At 30.7% G+C, this 21952-nt stretch overlaps 2 protein-coding genes across 4 annotated transcripts; one reads left to right on the forward strand and one right to left on the reverse strand.

Moving 5' to 3' along the window:
- Positions 1 to 41: 41 nt before the first annotated feature.
- Positions 42 to 1938, reverse strand: LOC113865524 (copper-transporting ATPase PAA1, chloroplastic-like). Of its 2 annotated transcripts, none has more exons than XM_027500142.1 (5): positions 1669 to 1938; positions 1508 to 1561; positions 1010 to 1163; positions 577 to 652; positions 42 to 463 (listed from the first exon to the last, which is right to left on the reverse strand). In XM_027500142.1, the coding sequence occupies exons 1-4, from the start codon at positions 1879 to 1881 to the stop codon at positions 627 to 629; spliced, it is 447 nt and encodes a 148-aa protein (XP_027355943.1). In that variant the 5' UTR covers positions 1882 to 1938; the 3' UTR covers positions 42 to 463; positions 577 to 626. The 2 variants fall into 2 exon arrangements, with proteins under 2 accessions (XP_027355943.1, XP_027355935.1); XM_027500134.1 differs by having other exon boundaries at positions 1648 to 1938.
- Positions 1939 to 8674: 6736 nt separating this feature from the next.
- LOC113865472 (calmodulin-binding transcription activator 2) lies at positions 8675 to 19261 on the forward strand. 2 transcript variants are annotated; one of them, XM_027500052.1, is made up of 12 exons: positions 8675 to 8885; positions 9835 to 9954; positions 10515 to 10630; positions 10803 to 10891; positions 11714 to 11756; positions 13373 to 13550; positions 13851 to 14077; positions 14653 to 15180; positions 15497 to 16185; positions 16646 to 17228; positions 18100 to 18423; positions 18506 to 19261. In XM_027500052.1, exons 1-12 carry the CDS (start codon positions 8846 to 8848, stop codon positions 18617 to 18619), a joined length of 3051 nt encoding a protein of 1016 aa, XP_027355853.1. In that variant the 5' UTR covers positions 8675 to 8845; the 3' UTR covers positions 18620 to 19261. The 2 variants fall into 2 exon arrangements, with proteins under 2 accessions (XP_027355853.1, XP_027355862.1); XM_027500061.1 differs by lacking the exons at positions 8675 to 8885; positions 9835 to 9954; positions 10803 to 10891.
- Positions 19262 to 21952: the final 2691 nt, after the last annotated feature.

The raw sequence follows: 21952 nt of genomic DNA on the forward strand, positions 1-21952 counted from the left end.
TATCAAATTTCAAAAATAATTATCTCTATATAACAGTATTGGTTTAGAATAGTAAGGCTCTGTTCAAATCCTCCTCCTAACTTAATGAGCCAGCCAATCAAAGGATACAGGCAAATACAAATTGGGTTTCGGTACAAGAGAATGGAGGAGACCGCGAAAATGATTGATCCATCTATCATTCATCCACAGCTCTGATACTATAGTTTCAACTCTCAAGTATGCTATGAAATTCTTACATTGACTTGTTTATTGTCAACCTCTTGAGGAAACCATTTGTCATGGAAAACGGAAATCCCCCAGAAAATGTCGTAGGTATCATACACACAAAACCCAACCACTTCCGCATGACTACGGGTTTGTTAATTTTAGTGAATATAAGCAAATTCTACAACATGCCTAGCCATCAGAGCACAGACATGACTCTCCAATAGTCCAATAATCACCATATGTGGCTGAAACTCACCTAATGAAGAGAAGGGAGAAATTATAACATCAATAATTATTTTATACCTCTCTTATATATCTGAGAATGGAGGATACAAGATTTGAAAACAATTTAATCCTTTAAAGACATACCATGGACTCTAAACCCTCATTTGCATTTATATGGTGAAATAATAACTCCTTCAGCGATCTTCTTGATTTGTCCCACCTAGGGTCATGAAAATCAAATTATGGTATTGAACATGCATAATGATTGTTAACCGAACAAGAAGCAGACTTTTATTTTTTAAAGTGCATGTATTTAACAATTCGAAGGTATAAATAACTATGAGCATCAATCGAGTAATCAGTTAATTCTTCTAGTAATGAAAAGCTGAGCTTTAAAACATTGAGTTATAAAATCAAACTGCTCCAACAAGTGTACTTATGAGTTAATGACATGCCTTGTGATCTCTTTAAAGTCAAGCAACACTTTACCCTTTCTTCTCTATATTGCATAAAAACACATACAGAAGGTATTTGCATCATTGGTCAAACTCAGATGAACACCTTTATGAAACCATACCTGGAATGGTAGAAGTGAAGCCACAGGTAGTTAAATGCTGTGCAAGTGTCTCCCCTAATTGCTGTTGCCAATTTGGTGCAGTTTTTTCTTCAGGCACAGCCGAAACTATTGCTGTCTCGGATCTTAGATTTACTTTGGCAGATGACACTTGTGGCTTCCCAATCCATTAATCATTGATATAATCAGAAAACAACATAGATTTAGATTATCCTAACACATTTATTAATAGTAATCTCTATCAATAGATCATGAATAAATTGTATAAATAAATTAAATATCACACCTAACACACCTTGTTTATATTCCTTATTTCTATAGAACTGGAACACTAGTTCACTCACATTTAATATTTTATTTAAGAATTATGTGTGTGTTTGAAAACACATTAAATACCTTTAAATGTGAATCAAAAGCAAAAGCTACGACCAGTATTAAAGCAAAGATAAATCCACAAACATTATCGTTGGAAACTAAACACACTGTACTACTGTTACTTACTCGGCTTTCTAAAGTTCTTCTGACGTTATCTGCACATCCGTCGCACATCATTCCCTAACACGAGAGAGAGAAGTGATTTTCAAATTTTTATTCCGTTTTAAAATAGAAATGGAAAATGAAAATAGAGGAGGAGGTCAAACCCCAACGTGGAGAACAATAACATCGTCGTCAACACTGTTGCCGCCGACGGAGGAACACCGCACAGGCATAACACAGTGGAGGCGGTGGAGATTGGAAAAGCGCCATCTGCGTGTGGCCAAATGGCGGTGGTTCAGTGGTTTGAAAAACGCCATCTGCGTGACAGTCGCAGCCAACGCTGAATCCATTGCAATTGCAATTGGAATTCGAATCGGAATTGAAATCGAAGAAGACATCAATTCAACTACGCACAACGCACAGCCAGCGAAATGAATTGTTCAAGTGTTTCGTTATCCGCTAAGATCCATCAATAAGATACAAAATAAAAGCTAGAATTAATAGTAATATTTTGAAATTCTGAAAATTTTAATGAGTTTAAAATAATTAAGATAAATATTTTTTTTTATTTTTTTAAGCCGTATAACAAAAAATATATGATGACAAATTCGTTGTTAAACACTACTTTATTTATCAAGCGTTGGTGTATGAATAAAATCGAGTTGAAAATACCATAACCTCACTGTGCTAACTGGAGATGTTCTGACCAGAATTGTTTAGCGCGCAAATTACTTGTGAATTTTAAATAAAGACCCTACTATAAATTTAAATTTTAAAGTTTGGCAAAACTTATTAATATAAATTTTAAAATAGGGTTATGAAAATTATAAATTACTTTCCCATAGTAAATTTATAAGAACTTTACAACTGTCTTTTATAATCTTATTGTTACGGTAAATAAAGTAAATAAATAAATTCAAAAGTATTCTAAAATTAAATTTTAGATTCATTTTGTGGTTTTTATGGTGTATTTTTTTTTTATTAAATGCATCAATTAATATTGCAAGAAAGGGCATAAAATAAAACAAAAGGCAGTAAAAAAAATACAAATAAATATAAAGAAAAATTGTAAATGTTTAAAAGAAACATTGATTGAATGTAAAATATAAAATACAAACTTACTTGAACATACAACTTTTAAATACAAATAACATTGAACTATTAATTTTTTAGTAGTCATGTTTAATTAGTGCTTAAAACTTTGGCGCTTCATATATTTTTAATGAGTGTGACATATATTTGTAGTGAGTGTGAGTGATTGTGTTTGCGTAAAGTTGTAACTCCTATATAATGAAATAAAAAATTAGTTATAGATATAATCTCTGGCCTAAAACACATATAATCTCTAGCCTAAAACACATTCTTATAACCACTCTTGTATGTTATTCATGATCTTTCATGTGTCTTAATATGCAAATGCTCATAATTCCTCTCAATGCAATGAGAATTTTGACATAAATCCATCATATTCTTAGAAGCCTTTATTACTTGAGATACTTTACCAAAAATTGTTTGACCCATTATAACTTTGGATATTTTCATTAAAAATTATATAACAATTTTCTCATGTACAATATTTTTAACCAAAATTTTTGTTTATCTTTTTATATAATAGAAAGTACATTTATTTAATAAAATAAATAAAATGTTATATTAACCACTACATATCAAAGATATTAATTTTCAAATGATCAAATTAATGAAAATAAATAAATAAGAAATTCCAAAATTTTAAACCATCTTCCTAACTTAGGCCTTTTTTGGGTAGAATAGGATTTCATTGTGTCATTGTGTGTGTGTGTGTGTGTTAGCATTTGACTGTAACATGAAAATACTACTATTATATACAATATACCCTTTTAATTAACAATTTCTTTTTTATTCACTGATATTTGTTGAAGCTTATAAAATAATGTTTTATTAATCGTTTTTATTTTTTAATATTTTAATCAATAACGTGTTTAGAAAATATAAGTATATTATTAACAGCACTGTAATTCATACAAGGATAGAGTGGTTTCCAAACCAACCTTCAGTGGAAGCAAATATTACAAGCGAAGAATTTCAAGTTCTCTCTCTTTGCATCGAAGACATGTCAAACTCACCATATGAGAAAGCATGTAAGACTTATAAGAGTATTGTATTTGAAAATTGGACAAAAGCATTTTGTTACAATCCCGAATTGACATGGCAGGTTCATCATTTTGATACGACCTTCTGAAAAGACTTTTGCCAGACGTCAAATTTGTTGCTGAATAGTGAAATTGTTCTATAGACCTTCAACTGTTTTGCATGTTATAGTTCGAAAAAGGAATAAGAATCTAAAGTACATGGAACTTTTCAGATCGATAGTCAGAGGTGATGAAGATAAAAAAAAGAGCAACTTCTCTTACTTACCGATAAAGTGTTTAAAGTATTTTACAATTTTACGAGTCCCGGGTTGGCTACAAACTAGCTCAATGTCATTCCCAGCAAAGTTAGCTTAATGTCTCAACTCTCCACAGTCATAACCAATGCATAGGATCGAGGTAGAGTCATGAAATAAGCGATTTTGCTATAACTTAAACGCGCAAGAAACAAACACTGATGAATCATGCGTTATCAAACGCGGTAAAACACAACACCAAGTCATTCATAACCAACTCAACGAAGTCATTCATCAGATAACATAAATAATAAAAGAAAACAAAATTAAATCATATTTAATATAAAATTTTATTACATTAATCAAAGGAATCACAGTTTAAAATAAAATTAATTAACTTTCATTACATTTAATAATATAAATTAATATTATAATTACAAATTTATTAAATAATTTTAATCATAATATTTATATAAAATAAATAAAGTTACGTCACCATTAAGAAAACCACAGTTGTGAATTACTTCTAGTCTAGCAAGATTTGTGAAAAAAAGCCAGACCAATTCTTCATCCATCTCCATAAGAGCAGATCTTCAAAAATTGTTAAAAAAACTTCGTTGACATGTAGCTGAACTGTGGATCTAGGAGCAGGTAGCACAAGGAACTTGGACAGGGCATCTTAAAGCCCAAACTGAAGGAAATTAGATAAAAAGATGAATAATTAACATCACTGGGCTCTTGTACATTGGATAGAGAGTGCAGAATGATTGATTCTCTTTGGGGAAAAGGTGGCGTTGCAGTATGTAACTAGGTTTAGTAAGAATAGAAAAAGAAAAGAAAGAGGTTAGAAACCCTACCAAAATTGGGTGTGTGTGAGGGATGAAAGCATGCGTGAATTTAAAGCAGTTGTGACACATGATGAATGAGGTCACTGTCTCCGTGGAGGAATCTCATCCGTACAAAGAGGTTATTTATCATTAGGCTTTTGTTAACCTTTTGATTAAATTTAAATATTTATAAATACATATATTTATGAATTATTTGTTATATGATATTTAAAAATAATATATATTAAAATATAGTATTCTTTTAACAATTTTTAGTGTAAATATAAAAATAAAAAATATTTAAAAATAAATAAAAACTAAAACTCACGTATGACAAATTTTTAAAATAAAAATAAATTAAATATTTGAAATTAATGATTTTTTTATCAAAAGTCGCACTAACAGTTTAAAAAAATTCATATTTCTATAATTTAGTAAAAAAAATACATATTTTTATAATTTTAAAAATAACATAAAAAGTATTTATATTTATTATATTAAAATTATAAAAATATAATAAATATTTTTAATTAAATTTTATTCTTATTTATTTATCTTCATAGAAGTTTAAATTAACAAAGAAAAAATTGTTAATAAACAGTAAAGTAAAAATAATAATAAGTTATTAGGTTTCAATTGTACAGGTGGAACGTGGACGATACCATCCATGTTCAGTTTAATTACTTCAAAATGATAAAGAGATTGTGCTGAAATAGGTTTAATTAATTAGGTTGTCTCGAAATTGTTTCGATAAAATTCAATTTCAGCCTAAATTATTTTTCAATTTTTTAACCTTCCAAGTCTCATACGAACTAATTTTGAAAAAATTTAAAAAATAATTTATTTTGAGCACTATTTTTTAAAAATCAAATCAAATTTAAATTTTTCAATTTAGTATTGTAAAAATTATTGAATGAATTAAGTATCTTTTTTTGTTAATTCTAATTTTTTTAGCACAAAATTTAAAGGACATTTCAATCAATTTATTTTTAAAAAACTCATTTATTTTATCATTTTTAAATAAAGTTAAATTAAAAATGTCATTAGATTTTGTATACATTAATAATAAGGCATTGTTTGTTTCAAGCTTCTTTATGGAATATACATGATTGAAAATTGTAAAAAATAAATAAAAAAATTAAATTAACTAATACTGTCATGATCAATATATTAACTGGCCTTTTTTAAATGATAAAAATTTAAGAAAGTAGTTCATGAGACTGTTTTAAAACAAAAGTATTATATATGTGTTAAAAATAATAAAAAATTGAAATTCTTTCTAAAATATTTACAAAATCATTATTATGATTAGTATTAAATTTTTAAAAAATATTTTATGCTTGTTATTGTCAAATACTTAGAAAAGATAATAAGATTATTAAAATAATATTTTTACTATTTTTATAAAAAAAAAGGTGATATTTTACAACTATTAATGAAAAACAAAAAATGTTTCTCTTAAGTATAATTGTTTTTCATATCTTTTTGTCCATTTGCACTAAAAAAATGATAAACAATTAGAATTTTATAGAATGTTTGTTTTTAATTTTTAAAAAAGTTTTTTTTAAATTAAAAATATATGTATATTATGTAAACTGTATATTTCAAAGAAATTAACAAATTTCTAAAGGAGATTGACGGGACTGAATAAATCTTTTGAACTCTTGGATGATAATGCATTGATAAAAGATGTTTTGAATATTCAGAGTTCACAAATAGTTTATAAAATAACATATGTTTTTTAAATTTATTTTAGTATATAATTCAATAGAACTATAAAATAAATACTTTATAATTTATTTTGAAATAACTTATGATAAAATATACAAGGAGCAAATTTTTTTTATCTTAGTGTAAGTTTATAAACTTTTTTTATTCAATCTAACTCTTTCATTCAATTTACATTTAACAGTTAGTGAAGTAATAAATTCTAATTCGTTAGATATAAGTTAAATGAAATATTCAAATTAAGTATAAAAATTTTTACACTTATACTAATATAAGAATATTTTTTCTTAATATATAATATAAATTATTATATTAAATAAATATTTAATCAAACTTTATTTAAAATATCATTAAAAGAGATAATTTTAAATAAATAAAAAAAACATATAGCAGTAAAAGACACATATCAAATAAGTAATGTCAAAGAAATATTAGTACCTAACAAAATATAAGGGTAATACGAGTCAACTTCTATTAACGAACTCTAAACTTAAATAACGTAATTTTTCAATACATGAGCAAATTCATTTTATAATTAAACAAATAACTTTAAATGATATAAACTTTATATAAAACCTCTTCAATACTTTATATTATTTTCTCCCTGTATATTTACAGGACATTTTAAAAATATTAAAAATGTTATTAATGAATTTTCATCATGATTTTTATGTGTATTTAATATGTTTAATAAAAACTAATATTAGTTTTCTAACCAGTATGTTAAAGATAATATTAATAACAAGAACCAAAAAATAATTTAAATATTAAAATAATAAAATTTTTATTATTTAATAATTTTTTTATCATTTAATAAAATAATATTTATTATAAAAATTTGTATTATATATTTATATTTTTAATATAATAAATTTATTTTTATTAATAAATAAATAAATTCTTAGATTCATTCTTAAAATTGAAGTAAGAAAATTCTTTTTTAATTAGACCACTCATATTAAAATTTTTATTAGACAAAATATAAAATTGTTTACCACTTGGATTAATCAAATTGCTTACCATTATATTTTTAGAGAGAATTAACAATATATGTCAAAAGATTATTAATTCAATTCATACACACAATTGAGTTTTTCAAAAGTCTTACGAGTCATTTCAAATAACGATATTTAATAGAATTAAATATTTTACTAATATTTAATACACCATCCTCAAAAATAATGTTATTTCTTTGGAGCTAAATTGTCCATCATACCATTGTAAACTATACCATCATAGTTTCATCTAATTTATTTTTTTCTTATTGAATTACACACATATTCAATAATATCTCATGTAAATTTTAGGTAAGCATATATTGACACCAAACTATTCAAAAACTATGTACCACAATTTCATAAAAGTATCACAATACAAAAAAATATATAATACCTTATCATCTTTAGTATCATAAAACTTATAAGCATATGAAGAAATCGTACAATATCAATTTTATTTTTACTTGTTAAAACATTGTATAAAACAAATAATTATACATATAAATTTTTTATTAAAAATTATAAAATTTAATATAATTTGACATTAACAATATTAAATGATATAATTTTTTATTAAGTTTATTATATATTTTTATTAAGTTAAATATTATTTATATTAAAAATAAATAAAATATTAATCTATTTTATTTTTTGGTAAAATCTAATATACTTCTTATATTTGAGAGAGTTTGATTTTTTTTTCTTACACGTGAAATAACTATAACTATTAATTTTATATTAATAGATAGTGAAATTAGTAATTTAATTAAAAAAATATTAATATTTTTTAATTTAAAATACTAGAGAAATTACACTTGTTAACCTAAAGAAGATTAGCAAGTACTTTTATTTTTAAAATTTAAATGTATGTTGAGTTTTTATATTTTAGTAATTTTTTTGTTTTCCTTTTTTTATATTAATTGTTTTATTTCTAATTTTTATATTTTAATAAATTATTAATTTAAGTATTTTAAGAATGTGTTTTAACTGAAAATAAATATTTAAGAATATCTTAATGATTAAATTAGCAAAAAAAATAAAAAACAAAAATTATATATTTAAAGAGATTAAAACTAAAAATTCATCTAGAAATTTATTCTCAGGTTGTAACTTGGAAGTTGGAAGGCATAATGTGAGGGAGATTCACATGGATTTGAAGCTCAGGAAGTCAGGATGGGGAATATGATTATTCACCTACCAACTGTCACGCGTCACACAACTACTGGTCTTAAACCCCGTTTTACAAATACCAAAATGTTCCATATTTTTTTCCCCAGAAACTCGTATAAATTCTAAATATACAGCGTCAGTTTTTCACTTTGTCACGTCACTTGAGAGCTGAGGCGAAAAAGGAAAAAAAAAAAAAGAAAAGGAAAAAATAAAAGTCGCATTCTCTCTCGTCGCTGGTCTCGTCGTTTGGTTGATCTCAGATTCAGTCTTCGCCATGGCGGAGCATGCTTCTTACGGATTGGGTCCTCGATTAGGTCATTTTCTAATTCTAATTATATTTTTTTGGTTTCTTAATTGCTCGTGGAATCCTTCGATCCTGTATTTTTATTTGTTTTTTCGGCGTGATTTCTCGCCACAGAGCTTCATAGAATTTCAATTCTCAGCTATTGATTGCGTTTCCTTAGTTGAATAGTTGGGACTGAGTGTCTGTCACTGTTAATAGCTTTGCTGATGGACTTAAAGTTCGACCTTTTCTGAGGTCGACCAAAACCTATGTCCAATCGATTTGGGAATAACCATTTTGGTGTTTTTTTAGTCCAATTAGGCTTTGTAGGTGGAAAAGTGTCATTGATTGCATTTAGATAACACTGTCGTCTAGGTTCGATCGATGTGAGCTGTTGATGGTATTGCTTCACTTAATATAGTTATGTTCTTTACTTTACTTCCTCCATACTACATGCAATGTTCCAGTTGTCCGGATTCTAAGTGATAAGACAAACTAATCCCGCAGATGCACTTATCCCAATCCCGTAAAATGAACTAACCTAAATAGTGTTGTCAGACTTGTAGCTATTTTCTAAAGATTTAGTTCGACCTAGAAAGCATGTACATTTGGAGAATTTTCCTACTAGAGGATGCTGTGTCTGTTTGGATATGATTAATTTTACTCAAAACAGATTTTCAGATTAAAACTCTCCACAACATTTTTATTTCAAACTATTCTGAACACCAAACAAGTGCAAATAATCATGTAAAATAAAGCAGATTCTGAAGAAATGAATATATTTGGTAGCTAAGTTGATAATTTTTTGGGACTAATAGGATGTTTAGTTTGTGGACTGGATACTTTTATCTCAATATTCAACGCAATGACTAACAACATGGGTGTTCTTTTCATATGTCAGTCTTATCTTTCTTTTTTTCATTGGTGTCAGTAATGCAAGAATAAAGTATTTGACTGAATGCCTTAATATCATTTTGCAGACATTCAACAATTACAATTTGAAGCTCAGCATCGGTGGTTGCGACCTGCAGAAATTTGTGAAATTCTTCGTAATTATCGGATGTTTCACATCACATCAGAACCTCATAACAGGCCACCGAGTATGATTACTGCATATGTTACTGATAAAAAAATTGGCTCCTGTATATACTGTTATATAACTCTTACATGTGTTGAACAAATTACCCAATAAGCTTAAGCTTAAAAGCACTGCTTTTTCCATGAATTGTTTGAACAGGAATTAATAACAGCTTTTAGGTGATAAACAATGTGGTTGGACGTGGAAGTATTGCCTCCTTGGGTTCATTTAACTGAATTTAATATTCCTTTTAAAGCTGTACTAAGTTCTTTAATTATTCATTATCTGAACTTAAGGCATTCATGTTCTAATACGCCCCATATATTTCAGTTCATGGAATACAGGCACATTGGGCAATTGTTAAATATTTGTTTCATGAAGTTTGGTAGCAAAAGAGCACCTTTTATTCTTGTTGCATAATCTTGACAATTCCATAGTTTTTACTTTTTAGGGTATTATTAGTATTATTTTGTTGTTCTGCTAAATGTTGCTTCGATATTAAGTTCAATCCATCTTTTAGTTCCTATCATTACTTCATGCTTGTAATGGTGTCACTTAATGATTTTTATTTCATGATTTCAGGTGGTTCACTTTTTCTTTTTGATCGGAAGGTTTTGAGATACTTTAGAAAGGATGGGCATAATTGGCGAAAGAAAAGAGATGGGAAAACTGTGAAAGAAGCTCATGAAAAGTTGAAGGTAAGTTTATAACTTGCTTCTGTTTAGACTTTGTAGTTAATCTATTTTTTGTAAGACTAGAATGTAGATAAGATGATTGAAAAGTTTACAATTAGTCTTCTCTAAATTGGAAAGCGTCTGTACTGTTAAACAATTATTCATTGGGGTTGTAACATCATTCAAGCAAATTTAGGTTGGAAGTGTTGATGTGTTACACTGCTACTATGCACATGGAGAAGAAAATGAAAATTTTCAAAGGCGAAGCTATTGGATGCTTGAACCGTGAGTATGAACTAATTTATGTACCAGAATGTGTAATATGTCTTGGAAATGGAAGTACATATATGTTTCCTGTGTTTGTTTCTCAGTAGGTTTGTTAGAAAGGGCTACATTAGTGCATTTGCTATCATATCTCATGTCAATGCATTGATCAAAGTTTTTAGGGAAAATTACATTCACACTATCTTAGGTTTAATGAAAATTTACCCTATATCTCTCTTTTTTTTTTTTGCATTACTTTGACTTCCCTTATTTCATATAAACGCATACAAAATTAGGGAGGTCTGTGTAATTGAAAATGGTATATAGTGTTTTTGTTATACAAATTAAGGGAGGTTTGTGTAGGATAAAAAAAGAAAAGGGTAGTAAGTGAAATTTCATTAAACTTCAGGGAGTGAGTTTAATTTGCCTATGTTTTTTAAGGGTGTTACTTTTCCCCCAAGTTGGTGAATAGAGCTACAATTTTGGTTTTTCTTTGGTGTTCTACTCGGATGTTTCAAAGGAGTTGTTACATTTGACATGTTGATAGGGCAGCTTTACTGTATTCTTCTTCCCTGTTCTCTTTTCTTTTTAATATTTTCAATGTTTAAGGATTTCTTTTGTCACCCTTGATTGTGATCCACTAATCCACCTAATTCTCCCTCATTTTTTTTTATCTAAAAAATTGTAGATAAAGACTTTTAATACTATTGTGGTTGTAAGTTTCTAACAACTTTGCCTATATTTTAGCTAATTTGAATTTTCAGTATATATCTACTGAAATATTTTATTTCTTCTTATAGTTAATCAAAATATGATTTTCTTGTTAATTTTCTTTTATTGCAGGGATATGATGCACATTGTATTTGTCCATTACTTGGATGTTAAGGTATTTTACTCATTTCTATGTTTTTTTTCTGTAATTAAATTTTTTTTTTGTTATCATCAGTGGTTGTGTTACTTGTGTATATTTATCAATTATAATTCTCTTTCATTCCTAGCTTTTGGGCTATATATTTACGACAGATTCTAGAGGCTTTGACATGGTTGAAAAGTGTCATCTATGTAACATTTGAGTTTTTATGCTTTCCAAAATATCATGACACATTTTAAGGAAGAAAGAGTGGAATTTGTTATAGTCTATGCCAAGCCATCAAGAATGATTGATGCTACTGTTGCAACTCAATTTGGTTCTTTTTATATTTTGATAACCATAGCTGTTACTAGTGTTGGTAACTGAACTGATGAAGTACACGTAGCTTGATTTTTTTAATAATGTGTACTTGAGTGGAAAACATCACTAATCTATGTATTAGATATGATTTGTATGACATCTAAATTGACAGTAATTTGATCCACTGTCAACATAAATTTTTTTATGCTATAAGTATTGCTTAATGACATGCTACATCATTGAAAGAGTTTTTGTTCAGTGTTGTTGTGATCAACGATCAAAATTAAATCCATCCAGAATATGGTGAAGTTTTAAATTTGGACATTGTATCTTTGCTTTAGGTGTACTTTTGTAGGATATGCAAGTAGTTTTCTTGTTCAATTGTGAGAACGAGGGAATACATTTAGTCATACCTATAAAATGATGTGGTAGCTGTGTCTATTTTGCAATAAGAAAACAAGACATTGATATGCTTAACTTTGGGTTTGATTTTTGGAGTAATAATCAAAACTCTCTCAAGTTGACCCAAAAAAATATTTATCTGGGCTCACTTGGTAAAGAGGGAGATCAGGAAAGTCTCAAAGGTAAGTATATCTAATAGGAAGGATAAGTTTTATGCCTTTTGTTCCCATTTGTTTCATCCTTGAAGTGTCCATCTAAAATGGAATGAGGTTACTTATACAATTACTTTTTTTCCCCTTCAAAGATAATTGTTGATTCTAATCCAGATGCTATCTGAGTTCCTACTGATTTTATTACCATGGGAATTGTTTATACACTTTTTTTTTGTATTGATAAACCAGTGCGGCTAAGCTAAATCCTTATACCATCCAAAATGTTGAAATGCATTAATTACTCTTCAGCTGGTATGCTAAATTTTACTGCCATGCGATGGCTCCATTTTGTTAAAAATCTTAACTGATGATACCAAAGATGCATAAGGGGGGGGGGGGTATTTGGAAGAGCTTATGGAAATAGCTTATAACTTTCATGAGTTGTATTTTAGCATATTTTAATAACTTTTTCATTATAAGTTCTTAGAATAAGCTTTTTCCAGTATACTTTGAGAAGTTTTATGGTCAAATTGATTGCATAAGACTTCGTATAAAAAAAGCTTATTGAATGAGCATTTAATCAAGTTGAGTTTCCAAACGTGCCCTAAGCCTTTTTGAAATGATCCTGAAATCGATTTCTATCATTATTCTTGAAATCAGGCAGAAAGAATTTCAAGCTGTTTGATACAGAAGAATCTGTTTTTATGGTTCTGGTCTTGATTGACTTGTTTGCTTAATGACTTATTCATAGATATCTTCTGCATTCTTATTTCTCAGGGTAACAAGACAAATATTGGAGGAAATACTGATAGTGATGAGGTCACATCAGATTCGCATAAGGTCACCTCTCCATCATCTGGCTTTCACTCACCTTATAGCAGTGTGCCATCACTGAGTACAGATTCTGTGAGCCTGGCTACCAGTTTGACATCTTTACATGAAGATGCTGATTCTGGTAATTCTGCCCAAAATTTTATGTAGTCTGTGAAATGAATTCATACACCAAGGCTTTAAATATATTGGTTTACTGTCACAACAAATATTTGTGCAATAGTTTGGCCCATTTAGCCTCCTTGAGTGGTTTAATCATAATTCTTTCCGGAGGATATCCACCAATCAAATTCTGGGTTATGCCCATTACACGACTCACTGCTGGGGAGTGGTCCTTTTTTGTTGTCTCACGTATTTTGTAACTTCTATTAGGCAACCTCTGATGCATGTATATTTTCCCGTGAATGCCTTAAAACATTTTCAGGTGATCATGGACAATCATCAATTTCCGGAACAGATTATATACCAGTCTTGCAAAGCACTGTTGAATTGGGTAGTAACCCTACTCATGCATTGTTTCCTTCTATCCCATCTAGTTCAATGGGAAACATCCTTGAGCAAGAACATACTGTTTTTGATGACCTTTTAATGAGCAAAAATGGTCTTGCTAAGGAAGCTGAGAGCTCTCAGTCTCTCGAATCAAATTGGCAGGTAATTACTTTTACTGCATTGTGTGTGTATACATACATAAGTAGTCCTATCTCTCATCGATGGCTTATTTTTTGGGATAAAAAGACTTAATTTGAGAGTTTGAGACTAAAGCCTGTCACCTGTGCCAGAGCCACTTGAACTACAACCTTCATTAATAATTTTAGTTAAACTCAATGATGTACTTTATTTTTAGCTGTCTAGTATTGGACTGAATGTGTCAAACTAAATGATTTTGAATTGTTTCTGAAACTTTAGGAAATTCTATAATACCAGAATCCATATTACAATTTTTTGAGTGACTTGAACTTTCTCCAGATGTATCTGTATGCAATCTTTTGTTGAGATGAGTATTTATTAGCTTGAATTCTTCTTAAATATTTTATTGTGCAGCCATGACTGGGTATTGGCTTGGTTTAGTGTCAGTGACGCAATTTTATCTTTTGATTGCTATACTTTGAAAATTTTAACTTTGAGTTTGTTTGGTTTCTCATATTTGTAAATTTCAAACTACTCCTATTTATGAGATTCAGCAAGAAAATATGACCTTTTTCATTTTTTTATTTGATTTGATGCAGATTCCTTTTGACGACAATTCAGGACACATGCCGACATTAGCCCAATCATTGAGTTTGGAATTTGGATCTGATTATGAATCTGGTTTACTTGGGAATGAAACTCATAATGCAAGGTCTGAAATTGCTCCGATCCTATATAGTTTTGATGGTGAGCTAAAAGAGCAGCCTATGCAGCAAAATTATCCAGAAGGGCATGCTGGTGAACAATCTCAACATGCACTAAAATCAAATTCTACAAATAAAGTTCATGGTGAAGAAACTATCAACTATACCTTAACTGTAAGGCGCTCATTATTGGACAGAGACGAGAGCCTGAAGAAGGTTGATAGCTTCTCTCGGTGGATTTCCAAAGAACTTGGAGAAGTGGCTGATTTGAATATGCAGTCCTCACCTGGTATTTCATGGAGTACAGATGAATATGTGCATGCAATAGATGATAACTCATTGAGCCCATCTCTCTCTCAGGACCAACTGTTTACCATAAATGATTTTTCTCCTAAATGGGCTTATTCTGAGTCTGAAATTGAGGTACTGGTCTTGTGAATAATGCTGTCAATAGCAAAGAGAGGAGAAAATGTGGATAATACTGACTCAGATGCTTTGCAGTATTTGCTCTACTTTTTTTAATGTTAATGTTCCCCATTTTGTATTTCTTCTACATCTTGGTATTTCTTAATGCATCCTGCAATCTTACTTCTTTCTCCCCTCCCCTGTGGTATGTTATATATATGATTAATGGTTTCACTCCATTTTCTAGTTTAGATTAAGTCTCTGTTTAAAGATGAAATGAAGAAAGAACCAGGTGGAGCTCAATTGACATCTTATCCTATTTACAACTATACAGGTGTTGATTATTGGATCATTTTTGAAGAGTCAACCGGAGGTGACAACTTGTAATTGGTCCTGTATGTTTGGGGAAGTTGAGGTTCCTGCTAAGATTTTAGATGATGGAATTTTGTGCTGTCAAGCTCCACCTCATAAGGTTGGACGCGTCCCTTTCTATGTAACGTGTTCCAATAGGTTAGCTTGTAGTGAAGTGCGGGAATTCGATTTCAGAGAGGGCCTTGCCAGAAATGTAGATTTTTCAGATTTTTTTAATAGTTCAACTGAAATGCTGCTTCATTGGCGACTGGAAGAGTTTCTTTCTTTAAAGCCAGTGGATTCTTCAAATCAAACCTTTGAGGGTGATGTGGAAAAAAGAAACTTAATTTTTAAGCTTATTGCTCTGAGAGAGGAAGAATATTCAAACAGGGAAGAACCAACTGTAGAGATGGATATATCCCAATACAAGGTGAAGGAGCTTCTGTTTCACAGGCAGATTAAAGAGAAGCTGTATTCATGGCTTCTTCACAAAGTAACTGAGAATGGTAAAGGGCCAAACATATTAGATAAGGACGGGCAGGGTGTGCTACATTTAGCAGCTGTTCTTGGTTATGATTGGGCCTTAAATCCAATCATATCTGCTGGAGTTAATATCAACTTCCGAGATGTGAATGGATGGACAGCTGTTCATTGGGCTGCATCCTTTGGCAGGTAAGGATCCTTGAGATTTTTTCCCCACTTTATTGAGCTGAGTTTACTGGGCATAAGTTATCTATACTAATCTGGTTGAACCTTCTTTTACTGCCCTGATATTCTTAATATTTTTAGTTTGTCCTAGCATATGAAGCTGATTTAAGTTTCTTCCTCTACAGGGTGGTAAGAGAATTTTAGTGTGTTGTATGAATGTATTTTTTCTTCCCCCTTACTATTCAGACTGTTTTGGTGCATGACATCTCCACAGTTTTTCTTATCTGTGCAAATTAGCTAGCTTAGAGTTATCCCCAAAACATCACTTCGTTTAGTCAAAGGCAGATTACAGAAGGTTCTCTATAGTTCACTCTGTTTTTGGCATTAGTCAAAGCAGTGCTTGTTACCCTCAAAACTGTTCTCAAACATATTATGTTCAGCATAAAATAAATTGATGCCTTATGTTATTCTTTGTCCTTCTCAGAGAGCGGACAGTTGCTGTCCTTGTCTCCATGGGTGCAGAATCTGGATTATTCACAGATCCATCTCCATCATTTCCTGGCGGTAGAACAGCTGCAGATCTTGCCTATAGCAATGGGCACAAAGGAATCTCTGGTTTTCTTGCTGAGTCTTCATTAACTCACCATCTTGCAACACTCACAATGGATGATCAACATAAAGGTGGTAGGCAAGAAATTTCAGGAATGAAAGCAGTGCAGACAGTTTCAGAACGAACTGCAACACCTGTGCACTATGGTGATATGCCAGATGTCCTCTGCCTTAAGGATTCACTTACTGCTGTGCGTAACGCAACACAAGCTGCTGATCGTATTCATCAAGTATATAGAATGCAGTCATTTCAGCGGAAGCAGTTAACTCAGTATGAAGACGATGAGTTTGGCTTGTCAGATCAGCAAGCTCTTTCCCTTCTAGTTTCTAAGGCCTACAAATCTGGACAAGGAGATGGTTTAGCCAATGCAGCTGCTATACAAATACAGAAAAAGTTCCGTGGTTGGAAGAAGAGAAAAGAATTTTTGATTACTCGTCAAAGAATTGTTAAAATCCAGGTTCAATGCTCTGCTCTAATTCACTTGAGTTTGCATCCTTAATATTATGAACACTATTTTAAGTAACTTAGAATATTTTTAGATGTTCTTATTTTCTCATTGAATCGTTTTATGTATTATTCCGCTGTTGTGTAAATTAAAGGTGCAAAGTTTATCATATTGGAGATTTTGATTGATAAAAACTCAGGATAAGAATGGAAAATTTCTTTATATCTTGCATGTACACGTGGATCACACATTGGGTGTGATTTTCAAACTTGAGAAGGCAATCCAGAATATGAGAAAACACCATGCATTAAAATATTCCTTATATTGGGTTTGTCTTTCCCTGCATTTACTTGGTGAGTTAGTGGTGCTTAACATTCATGAAATCATGTGCTTGAGCGCCAGTTGGAAGCCTTAATAGCAGTCATGTAATGGGTAGCTTTTTACTCCAAGAAAATACACCAAATAATATCATATATCGTACAATAGCCTTGAAGTTTTTTCTCCACGACCTGAGTAGGAACAAAAAATTCAAATTGAGGACACAACCCAAAAATTAAAAGAAAAAGGTTTAGAAAGCTACTGGAAAAGATATTCTGAGACTGCCCACAGCTTATATTTCAATTATCTCTGTTCCAAGTCTTGAAACATAGGCGTGAAGTTGATGTTTGCCAAGCAACTTTGCTCTTCGCCTCCATGCTACCTGCACCTCCAATGTAACCCTACCATCCACCCCTAAAACAAAGACTCTTTAGAGATTGCTATTTTGCTTGTCATTTTTTTGGGTCTCTTTTATACTCAGTCCCTTTGCATTTGATTTTATCTTGTGTCGTCCCTGTGCACTTGACATATACTTCCACTGACTGTTGAATTCTGTGGTGTCAAGGCCCATGTAAGAGGTCATCAGGTAAGGAAACAGTATAAAACAATCATCTGGTCTGTGGGAATCTTGGAGAAGGTCATATTACGCTGGAGGCGCAAAGGTAGTGGTTTACGTGGATTTCGACCAGATGCCCTTAATAAAGTCCCCATTCAACAAAATGATTCTGTGAAAGAGGATGATTATGATTATCTCAAGGAAGGACGGAAACAAAAAGAGGAAAAAATCCAAAAGGCCCTATCAAGGGTGAAGTCCATGGTTCAGTATCCAGAGGCACGGGCTCAATACCGGCGGCTACTAAATGTTGTTGAGGACTTCCGCCAAACCAAGGTTTTTGTTAACATCTGACAGGTCCTTAAATTCATTAGTATTTGGCTTAATCATATGCTTATAATCATTTGATATCTGGCAGGCATGTAATGTGGGTTTGATCAATTCTGAAGAGACAGTTGATGGGGTAGAGGACTTGATTGATATTGATATGCTTTTAGATGATGATAATTTCATTCCTATAGCATTTGATTGACCTGCAATGGAAACTCTTATCATCCCCGCTGCAAATACATGGCCAGTTGGCTTTATCTGGCATTGGGGAAGTCTTAACATCTTGTTGTATATATTTCTAATCAAAATTACTTGGACCCAAGGCTGCATATAAATAGATTATGATCGCTAGCATGCACTCTGGTTTGACAATTTAGATATTGTAATCTAATGAAACATGGCTTGATTTTATTTATGGTGATTTTTGTATGACAGGATGGTTCTGTTTATAGATGGATGGGGGTTATAACATAAATGGTGTAACTTGCCAATGTATAACTGCAATTTGTACAAAAGACTATGGCGAGAGGAATGTCACCAAATGCTAATTATGATAAGCCTGTTTAATCGCTTACTTTTTTATTTACTTAGGCAATTTGTCAGTTTAGTCGTATCCTTCTCATTTTTCTTAGTTTTCCATTTTAGCATGTTTACTTTTGTGCTGTGGAAGATATTGACATTAGGTTCTTGGTTTATCATGCATTTCTTTCAGCCTTATTATGTACACATCGCCTCTGATAATCTCCTTCCTTCTTGTTCCTGTACGGTTGCAATGTACCGGGTTTTGTTTGTAATCATCGCATAATTGGAAAATTTAGCACAGCTTCAATAAGACTTATTTAATGCACTTCACACTGTTCACTTGGGAAATTCACAGTAATACTAGTTTAGGCGCTCATTTTTGTTTTATTCTTCTGCATATCCAACGCCTCTTAAGGCCTGTTGGTCACTAATGGGTCAGTAGATAATAAGCTTACAGAAAAGATGTTTCTATATTTGATGCAGGTTAATATCGTGAAATTAATTTTATCAAGCTTAATTAAGTGTAAAAGTCATATTCTCCAAAATAATCTTCGTGTGAGGGAAAAGTAAAATGCATTTGATATCTTTAAAATGAATAATGACTTTAATTTAATAAGTAGAAGGATTAACAAGATATAAGATTTAAAATTATCCACATATGTAATTTGCTGATCAATTATTTTTCTTCGCTTGATTTTGAAATGAACAGAATAGCAACAGGATAAGAAATTGCAACTCACCTTAGATTTCAGAAATTGAAAACCGATTAATAATAGTTTGAACATGCTTTAACAAGATGTAAAAAATATTTACGTTTTTAAATAAGCTAATTCAATCTAGTTTAATTTAAATAGGGTTGTTCTTGTAGTTACTGAAACCATACTTGAATCTAGATGTACTATAGTCGAGGAACAATGCAGTTCCAGCAGTTAGTAAGATGTGCACCGTTTTTGGCTGACAGTTTGGATTGTGCTATGGCATCTCTGCTAAAACGTAAAATTTTCGGGTGGTGTGGAACCATCAGAGACTCATGTCTTATTACTCTACTTTTTTCATAAAAATGCATACATGAGAGCACATTTCGCTGACTGTAAGTGCAAGGCCTGTACCGTTCATTGAATTTAGGTTCTCTTCAATTTGGAATTCATTAGAGAGCAAGGCATACTATTTTACTTAATAATCATGTCTGAAAAGTGAACAGTATTTTTCTTGCTTTATTTGTACTTATTATTTAAAAGATTAGAATGGTGGTAAGGAGGTCAAATTTGTACCCTTGGGTGCAAGAAGTATATAAATCCATCGATAATTAAGTAAGCAGGCCTAAGTTTATGTGCTGATACACTTGTTGTTTGAAATATGTGAGAGACGTAATGTAATTTACAAAAATCAACACAAATGACTGTTATTGCGGTCATTTCATAAGAAAATATGCGTGTGATATATCGTAACCCAAAAGAGACGCAATGCATAAGTATGGAGCTTGCCCCTGCTTCTAAATTGTTATTTTTTGAATCTTCTTTTTTGCCATTATTATGCCAAAGAATTGAATTAAATAGAGTGAAATAAAATTGCTTCTGACTTCAAAGAGAAAAGTGATTTGCATATTGAAACTGGAATTGGATTTGAAAATAATAATGTTAGATAGACCCGTCTCAGGTTTGCAGTTCTAACATGATTCTAAATGTACTAGAATTGTATGGCCAAATAAGAAAAAAGGGAGAGCTCTGAATTTCCTAACAGATAAAAGATTGTTCCAAAGATACATGCTGATAAATTCTCCTCACACTTCCCTAACCTACCAAACCATGAAATGAGCATGCAGGTTAGCACAAGCAAAATTAACAACAAAATCCACAATGGAAGACCTTCACCTCCCCCCGTATTCAGATACCCTCATGGGAATGCGCACCAGTTGCATGTGAAAGTAAAGAAATTACGATTCCAACATTTGAATTGAAAGAAGGAGAAACAGGGAAAGTTCCTCTGTTCATCAGTAACAGACCAACAGAAACAGGGGAGGCACTCGTGCATGTTGGCTGTTACCTGTGATGACCATGAGGTCAACGTAAGTTCCGTTATTTAAATTATTTAAAATTAATATTATATATAACACTGTATATTATTATTTTTATTTCTTATAGACATTTTAAAAATATAACTAAAATATAAAAAAGACACGTGAATTTTCTTTTTAATGGTAAATCATATATTTTCCATGGCAACGATAACAAAAAAGAAAACAGTTTTTCCTTTTATTTTATTATATTTTCTTTTCTTTTGTGCTATCAAATCACAATGGGATTTGACTTGGCTTTATGCTATTGCTTCCACCAAACACTGCACAGACAAATGCAAGCAGCTCAAGGGGAGTCGACCCTTTCATGTCTGTTATAATGCGCACATCCGCTATCATATATTTATGCCTTAGTAGCTTTTTCCTTTTCCCCTTTTTGAATTTGAAAGTCCTATTCATTTTCCATTTTCGTAATGTTTATTGTTAACATTCATTAACTAAGTTAAAATCGAGAATAGTGTATATATGTGTCATATACTCATGTGGGGTGAGATGTCGAATATCCCTTTTTCAGCGAATTTTTTGCGTCCTGTGCTTGCGAGTTATATTGTTCTCTAATTAAACGTGCTGGACGGTGCGTTTTATTATGAAACCAGAAACTGCGTCCCTGCATTTCCACGGGAAGAAGTAAAAAACTAAAAAGGGTCCCGTTAGAATTAAAGTAATGAAGATAAATAGTTATTTTAGATTATAGGTTTAGAAATTAATATATATAAAATTTCTATTAAAAACTATGGTAAAAATATATTAATAATATTTTATAAAATTTTTCATTTTTAATTTCTTAATTTAAGACACTAGTTAATGTTTATTAAAAAAAAGACCGTTATGTGAAGGAAAATTAATAAGAATAAATAAATCAGGAGAAAAAAAAAGCAGGATATGCATTATTATTTTAGTATCTATAAGGTTTTTTTTTTGTGTAAGTAAAAAAATTAG

Source organism: Abrus precatorius, unplaced genomic scaffold, assembly GCF_003935025.1.
Source record: "Abrus precatorius isolate BTA unplaced genomic scaffold, Abrus_2018 Scaffold10, whole genome shotgun sequence".
Taxonomy (NCBI): Eukaryota; Viridiplantae; Streptophyta; class Magnoliopsida; order Fabales; family Fabaceae; genus Abrus; species Abrus precatorius.

Coding starts and splice junctions, on each gene's coding strand:
- LOC113865524 (XM_027500134.1), bottom strand. CDS start 1,881: ATGTCTTCTTCGATTTCAATTCCGATTCGAATTCCAATTGCAATTGCA. Junction 1,562..1,647: donor TTATTGTTCTCCACGTTGGG/GTTTGACCTCCT, acceptor CTCTCGTGTTAG/GGAATGATGTGCGACGGATG. Junction 1,164..1,507: donor GAAGAACTTTAGAAAGCCGA/GTAAGTAACAGT, acceptor TGGATTGGGAAG/CCACAAGTGTCATCTGCCAA.
- LOC113865472 (XM_027500052.1), top strand. CDS start 8,846: ATGGCGGAGCATGCTTCTTACGGATTGGGTCCTCGATTAG. Junction 8,886..9,834: donor CGGATTGGGTCCTCGATTAG/GTCATTTTCTAA, acceptor ATCATTTTGCAG/ACATTCAACAATTACAATTT. Junction 13,551..13,850: donor ACATGAAGATGCTGATTCTG/GTAATTCTGCCC, acceptor AAACATTTTCAG/GTGATCATGGACAATCATCA.